Source organism: Canis lupus, chromosome 4 (assembly GCF_048164855.1).
Source record: "Canis lupus baileyi chromosome 4, mCanLup2.hap1, whole genome shotgun sequence".
NCBI classification, from domain to species: domain Eukaryota; kingdom Metazoa; phylum Chordata; class Mammalia; order Carnivora; family Canidae; genus Canis; species Canis lupus.
This window is the reverse complement of record NC_132841.1, coordinates 59,444,346-59,452,262: the sequence shown is the minus strand read 5'-3', so window position 1 is coordinate 59,452,262 and position 7,917 is coordinate 59,444,346. Positions and strand designations below refer to the sequence as shown.

At 50.8% G+C, this 7,917-nt stretch overlaps 1 protein-coding gene across 2 annotated transcripts; it reads right to left on the bottom strand.

Annotated features, from left to right (window-relative positions):
• Window positions 1-758: 758 nt before the first annotated feature.
• RPS14 (ribosomal protein S14) lies at window positions 759-7,585 on the bottom strand. 2 transcript variants are annotated; one of them, XM_072824518.1, is made up of 5 exons: window positions 7,283-7,585; window positions 4,817-4,967; window positions 3,470-3,631; window positions 1,872-1,948; window positions 759-877 (listed from the first exon to the last, which is right to left on the bottom strand). In XM_072824518.1, the coding sequence occupies exons 2-5, from the start codon at window positions 4,963-4,965 to the stop codon at window positions 810-812; spliced, it is 456 nt and encodes a 151-aa protein (XP_072680619.1). In that variant the 5' UTR covers window positions 4,966-4,967; window positions 7,283-7,585; the 3' UTR covers window positions 759-809. The 2 variants fall into 2 exon arrangements, with proteins under 2 accessions (XP_072680619.1, XP_072680620.1); XM_072824519.1 differs by having other exon boundaries at window positions 7,180-7,295.
• Window positions 7,586-7,917: the final 332 nt, after the last annotated feature.

The window sequence follows — 7,917 nt, the reverse complement described above, 5'->3', positions numbered from 1 at the left end:
ATCACAGGGCCCTATGCTAATCTTTTGCAGAACACTCCGTACCATCTGCTGCCACTGGGTCCTCGGAGGTGGATGCAAGCTTCCGGAGAGCAAAAACTTTTTTTAATCACTGATGAAAATAGGGCTTAGTGTGTATTTGTGGGGTGACTGAATCTCTATGTACTTTATGTACTGATGTGGAACAATCTCTAAGATCTGCCAAGTGAGAAAAAGCAAGATGCGGTAGAGTGTGCTCCCAATTTGCACAGAAGGTGTGGGGGGCGAGTATACACCCACATGTGTTTATATATGGCTCAAGTCTGGAAGCCTCCTCTTCTGCTCAGACTACACTTGGCTCAACAGTTTCCACTCTGCTCCGGCTCTTTAAGAATTAGTCCATTTTTGGAACCAACATCTCTGCTTTCAAAACAAGGTCTCTAAGGCCTCGGTCGGCTTAGATGATGGAGGCAACAATGCCACAACAAGCAGCGTGGAAAAGACCAATTGCATGCAGCACCGGTACCTTACCTCTCTCCTTAGGCTAGTCCTCCCAGGAAGTCACTTCACAGAACACAGGCTCACCCTGTCCAATGTCAGGGGCCTAACCAATCCCTCCCATGTTCCTGTTTGGCAAGTTATCTACATCCTTTCCTATCTACTAAATGCCTCCTGCTTTGTCCTGTACCCATGACTGCAGGTCAGTCGCACACATGCCCTGGTCAAATGGAGTTAGGAGAAAGAATCAAATATCCCCAAAGGAGAGAAGACTAGAGTCAAAATAGCTTACACAAAGGCAATTTATTAACAGAAAATAGTTTGAAGAATCCTGTTCACAGACGGCGACCACGGCGACCTCCCTTCCTGCGGGTGCTATCGGAGGGGATGGGGGTGACATCCTCTGTGGGGAGGAAGAGAAAACATCATTGCCTAGAGATGGATGGGAAAGAGTCCAGGCCTCCCTAGACCAGTGGTCTAACACACCAACAGTCAGTCCCGCTGCTCCCCACATGAATTTTCAGTATATAACAGACATGGATTGCCCCATCTGGTGCTTCTTCAAAATTTCTAATGTGGTCTGAACTCAGTTTTCTGAAGGGAAAACTGAGGGTCAGAAAAGGCACTCAACTTACATGATGCCAGAAGCAAGTGGGAAATCAGCTTTCTGACACCCAGCCCACTGACTCTCTAGTGGAAAGATTCTCCTAACAGGGGCAACTAAAGACTCCCTCTTTTCCAATAGATAAAAAGTTGAAAATATTCTGAAAAAACAAAACCTTAAGATTTAAGGAAAAGGTCAGAACACTAGATGGAAGGGTGCTACCATGTGCCCGGAAAGAGGGATAACACCTTCTTAGGAGCTCTAAGGGGCCAGGAGCTCACAGGCATGAGGGGGCAGGCATTACAGACGTAGGGAACTCATTGGGATTCTCAACCATGGGTGTTGCTGTTCCCTGCATTCATTTTTCATCATCACAATGACTGGCATGCTCTAATACTTAGTAGGCAGGGACCAAGGATGCTGATGGTCTTATAATTCGGGGACAGACCATACAAAATGCCAGCTCCTTTAAGAAACACTGAAAAGGGGAGACAATTCATCTCCCTTCAGGTTCTACCAGCCACTGTCTCAAGCCCTGCACACCAGGCAGTGTGGGAACAGTTCAGAAACCAAACTGTGCTGTCCCAGTACAGAAAGGAAGGTCAGCGTTTACATCAAGGTGGTAGGGGTGCTTAGGGAGAAATTGTCACATGGTGCCCCTTGAGACCCCCATCGACAATCCAACCTGCAAATAGTCCTCAGACCAGGCACTGCATCCCAATGGTACAACACAAGCATTCTGGGGTCAATGATTCAAAGCAAATCCAAGTGCTAGCTAGAGGGGGGTACTTACCAATCCGCCCAATCTTCATTCCTGAGCGGGCAAGGGCTCTGAGGGCTGACTGGGCCCCAGGTCCAGGGGTCTTGGTTCTAGGAAATGAGGATCTACATTAAGAAAAGCTTTGTCCAACTTGTCAGCGGTTCTTTCTAAGATCCCACAACCCTCTAGTTCAGGAATCTGCAACTTTTTGTAAAGGGCCAAACAATAAACACGCAAAACTTACTGGGCCATGTATGTTTTCTTTTCATACTTTCTGGCCCACGGATCAATTTGTGCTCTGCTCTGCCTGCAGCCCATTTAAGGGACTGTCCTTCTTGCCAAAGGCTGTAAATTTTTTTTTGGTGATCTGTCCATTTCTAGCTCCTCCTTTCCCCCCAAACCAAGACACTAGCATCCCTCCAGAGGACCATTTTATCGGGTCTACTGCCCACACAGAATTTTTTTTTTTTTTTAACATTAAACTCTATGCCCAACGTGAGGCCTGAACTCATGACCCCAAGGTCAAGAGTCATGTGCTCTGTTACTGAGAAAGCCAAGGGCCCCCGATACAGCAGTCATCTTTAAAATCCCCAATCTCTTGAGCACCTGGGTATCTCGGGTGGTCAAGTGTCCGACTTTTTTTTTTTAAGATTTTATTTACTTATTCATGAGACACACAGAGAGAGGCAGAGACAAAGGCAGAGTGAGAAGCAGGCTCCATGCAAGGAACCCAATGTGCAACTTGATCCCAGGATCACGCCCTGAGCCAAAGGCAGATGCTCAACCACTGAGCCACCCAGGCATTTCAGCTGATTTCAGCTCAGGTCATGATCCCAGGGTTGTGCTGAGGATGGAGTCTGCTTAAGATTCTCTCTCCTCCTGTCTCTCTCCCACCTCCAGCCTCATGTGTGCTCTCTCACAAAAAAACAAAACAAAACCAAACCAAACCCAGTCTCATCAAGTCATTACTATTAAAAAGTTCTTAGGCTCCCCCCACCCTCTTTGGCTAAAGTCCAAATCCTTACTGCTTCAAGATCTAGCAGGAACTTGCTCCTCCCTATCTCTCTGATCACACTTCATGCAACTCTTTCCCATAGATGTACCAAGTTCATTCCCACTCAGACCTTTTCCCTGCAGGTTTATCTGGCTATAATACTCTCCCCCTGCCCTTCCTTCACTGGACTAATTCCTGGCACAATATTTAGGTCTTAGATGAAATTACACTTTATCACTAACTCCCATTCCTCACACTGTACTTCTTGCTTCCCAGCACTTGCCACAAATGGAAAGCACATGCTCCCCTACTCAGGCTGTTTAAAGTCAGACTCTCCTACCAGCCTAGGCATCTCTACACAGGAAGAGTAAAGGCTACAGCTGACCTTTTCCATCATTCTTTTCTAGTGCCTAGAATATATCAACTATGCAGTTCAGTGCTCAATAAACACAGTAAGTTGGGGAGGGAGGGAGGGAGGGAGGGAGGGAGGGAGTAGAAGCAGTGGTGCAGCAATCAACTATAAAATACAAACACAAAATGTCTTGTGCAAAGTCACAAAAGAAAAACCAAACCTCAAATCCAGGTGCTCTGGCACCCATGCCCAGGGATCTCACCATCCAGCCCCTGCCTTATGTACCTATTTCCTCCTGTGGCTCGGAGTTTGATGTGGAGAGCAGTGATGCCCAGCTCCTTGCACCTCTGGGCCACATCCTGGGCAGCCAACATGGCAGCGTAGGGAGAAGACTCATCTCGGTCAGCCTTCACCTTCATCCCACCAGTTACGCGACAGATGGTTTCCCTGGGAACAAAAGCTCACAGTCATTTCTCGCATCCATCAAGGATCCTGAGTGCTTATCCCATCCTACAAAGTAAAGAGTGCCACAGTTCAGGTATGGCAGAGGATGAAGGTCAACTTGAACATGTATCATCCTTTTTCTTCTTTAAAGATTTTGAGTACAAGCGGGGGGAGGGGTAGAGGGAGAAGCAGACGCTCTACTGAGCAGGGAGCCCAATATGGGACTCAATCCCAGGACCCTGGGATCATGATATGATCTTGCACACTCCTTTCTAACAAGACTGTTGTGGGTCCTGCCCTGATGGGGTTCAAAGGCTCTAAATAACTGAACGTTGTATTGACAATATAAATTTACCTTTGCATTTAATCCTACCAATTACAGGAAGCCAGAGTGCCTCAGAGGTTGAGGGTCTTGCCTTTGGCTCAGGGTGTGATGCCAGGATCCAGGATCGAGTCCCACATCAGGCTCCCTGCATGGAGCCTGCTTCTCCCTCGGCCTGTGTCTCTGCCTCTCTCATGAATAAATAAATAAATAAATAAATAAAATCTTAGAAAAAAAAATCCTCCCACTTGCTTGATGAGACAGGCACTATTAACCTCACCTTATATGAGAAAACCAAATTTGAGTGACTTCACATGTCACTAAAACTTGCTAGTAACAGCCAGAACCTGTATGTAGAGCAGACTTCCTGTCTACCCCTCCTCCTACAAAGTATGAACAGATTGAAGATTCAAGAATTACACTTTAGAGAAAATGAGTGGGAAATGATCAGAAGAGGGAGACAGAACATGAGAGACTCCTAACTCTGGGAAATGAACAAGGGGTAGTGGAAGAGGAGGTGGGCGGGGGGTTGGGGTGACTGGGTGACGGGCACTGAGGAGGGCACTTGACAGGATGAGCACTGGGTGTTATACTGTATGTTGGCAAATCGAACTCCAATAAAAAAAATACAAAAAAAAAATAATTACACTTTAAAGATCATGAGGGCACAGAAGATATCTCTTTCTCTCATAATCCAAGTGCCTGGGAAATCACAATATTTGTGGCCAAACACCCAAACACATTTCCTTATCTGAACATTCTATTTAATTCTTTTAAGAGAATCCCATTAGCCACCCAGTTCCAGGGGCATTTCTTCCCCCAGACCCTTGCCAGTGTGGTCTGTGCCTCTTCACCCAGGTACTCACTTGCCAGAAAGATCAGTGACATGGACAAAAGTGTCATTGAAGGATGCAAATATGTGGCAGACACCAAACACATTTTCTCCTTCAGCAACTTGAGGTCCAAGGCTGATGACCTGTTCTTCCTTCTTTTCCTTCCCCTTACGAGGTGCCATTTCTGAAAGGAGGAAAAGAATCCAACATTAGTAATAGACGAGATGTTGCCACAATCTTCTTCCCGGCTATCAAAGGAAATCTCCAAGTTTTGCTCCTCTGTGTCGTGTTTCCCTCCACCCTGATCTGTGTAATCTCATCTCTGCCTAAAACTCATTTCTCCCTGCATTTAGGGGGCTTTCAATTGATGGCTGAAAAAGCAAAGTACTTTGAGATAACCCTTCTCCTGAATTTACCAAAAGCTCAGCTCATAGCATTTATAGGAAAGCAGCTTAGAGTTCTAACAGCAGATTGTAAGTAGCCCTCAAATTTTTAAGAAGTGGGCCTCAAAAGCATGAACATCACACTGGCTTCGGTCTCTGGAGACCTTTAAGTTCAACTGACCACTCTGCAAATCTAGGCCAAGCAATCATCCCTGGGCCTTACTGCCCTCAGTATACCTGCTGAAGAATTGCTGATGACTTGTTCTTGGTGACATAGCAGGTCAGCTGCAGAGCAGAGAACCAAGTTTAGGGATTCCTGGTCTACATCTCATAATACTTCTAAAGCCAGGACTGCTTCTGGTTTCCTGCCCTCCCCTCCACCCCCCATACCATTTACTTACAGTTTAGGCTCAAAAAAGACTGTAAGAGCACATCCAAAAAGGCTAGTGCGAGACCAAGGCCAATAACCTACCCATAACTGGTGACACCTGCTGCCTAAACTCTGCACCAATCCCTTGGCTTAGAATCCAAGGGTCCCTTACCCACATATCCCTCTAGCTCCATCCCCTATTCTATCCTGTGCTCCACCAGATGCCTCCAAAAGCCAGTTTAAATGCTATCTCCCATCCTCTGACAACCCATCTCCCGCTATCCTCTTTAGTCAGTCCACAAACTGACTAAAACCAAATTCTTAAACTTTTACTAGAATGGAGCATTGAAGGCAATATCCAACATCCTCTTGGAAGGCTAAGAGAAATGCTCCATCCCCGAAACTCATTGTCAGCGAAACCAAGTTATAACTCTAATCTGACGTGGCCGGCAATGGAGGTGCAATTACACGGTCACAGGCCCTGGGGGAGGCGGACACTAGAGCAGGAGGAACGCAGGTGAGGATAATAAGGTGGGACGCTAGGAGAGGACCACTTGGCCATCAAAGCCTCGGCCCGCCCGGCCCTCCAGAGAGTCAAGATCCAGAGCCATTTCCTAACGTTTTCAGAAGACGGGGGACATCAGAAGGGCTCGGGCGACTCGGGCTGTACCCCTCCGGAGGACAGGCGCGGCCTTGCCCAAGTCTGTGAAGCCAGGCTGACCCTGAACACCGGTCCCACGCCCAGGCCCGCACTCCCTTCCGGTGTCAGGACGCCCCGGCCCCGTGAACCGCGCGCATTCCAGAGCTGGAGAGGGCACTTCCGCTGCTCTCCCGGACGCCCCGGGGCCCTCCCCACAGGCCTAGTGAGGGGTCGCAGCAAGCGCCACCAGCGCAGGCCTCGGGTGTACCCAAAGTTAACTTCCCGCGCCCAATTAGATCCAGCAGAGCAAGAACTGTGAGGAGGGCGCCAAGCGCTCACGGGAAGTGGAGCTTCAAGGTCGGCCGGGAGGAGCCCGGGAAGACGCCGGCGGATCTCAGCTGAGGGGGCACGAACACCGATCCCTCCAGCGGCCCCTCCACAAATGCCCATTCTCCCCAGCCCGAGGCGCCCCAGAGCGGTGCTGACAACGGTCCTCGGAGGTCGCATCAGAGTCCCACAGACAGCGCTCAGGCCAGCGAGGCACGCTCCCCGCCCCCCCTTCCGGCTCGGGGCAGCGCGCCCTAAGCGCCCAGGGCTCGCAACGTGCGAGGCTCCGCAGTCACCCCGGAGGGCACCCACACGGGCCGTCCTTCCGGATTCCCTCCTCGAGCTCCTCACTCCGCCCCTATGGGACCGGGGCCGCGGTCAACCCCGTATCCCCAACCAGGAAACGCACTAGGTTATCCGGGGTCGGGCCTGGGGCCGCCCAGGCGGCCGGCGGAGCACAAGTGACAGGCCATCCCCGACGAGGGTCCGCGCGCCCTCGCCACCCGCCTGCCGCGCGGCCCCTGCCGGGGCCTCTCCGGCTGGAGCCGGAGCCGCACTCACTTCACTCCCCTCACTCCCACTTCACAGGCCCCTCCTGGAGGGAAGCCCGCCTCCTTCCGAGACAAGGCGCGCCCCTCGGGCTGCGGGCGGCCGGCCGCGCCCCTCTCGCCCGCACCTCACTCGGCTGCCGCCGAAGCCCCCCGGGCCCACGACCCCAGCCCCGACGGGTGGCCCCTGCCACAGGATGCCGCTCGATTGTCCTCGCCCAGGCCTCCTACCTGCGCGTCTTCTTCAGACTCCGCGACCGGAAAGAGAGAGCGGGAGTGGGCGGGGCGACGGGTCACGTCCGCATCCCCGGAAGTGTACGCCCGAGGTCACGCCGCGAGGCCGGCTCCCGGAAGGTGCCCGCTTTGAGCGTTTCCACGGAGTTGAAGACTCGCCCTCGGGAAAGGCGGTTCACTGAAGAGAGCACCAAAGGAGGCGATGTCGCTGCGAGCGGGTCGGCCTCGGAGGCCGCGCGAAGCAGCGACATCTACTGAGTGACGCGGACCAGTGTGCAAAGACAGTCGCGGCCGCGGCTAGAAGGACTTCCTGTATCCTGACCCCGGGCCTCGTGCGCCCGGGGGCAGCAGCGCTCCTCGTGGCGTGGAGGGTAATAACAACAACAACCGCGATCATCAGAGATTGGGTCTCCTACGTGTACTCGGCAGAATAAGAAGTTATTCCGTATTTATTGTATACTAGCTCGGGCTGAGCAATTTATATGCATAGCTTCATTTAATCCTCACAAAATTATCAACTAGATAACGGTTTTGATTTTTCTTTTTACAGATAAGGGATCACTGAGATCACACATTTGTGGCTGATTTAGAATTCTGACTGCAAAGCCCCTATGTTTAAAATAGCCACTTCC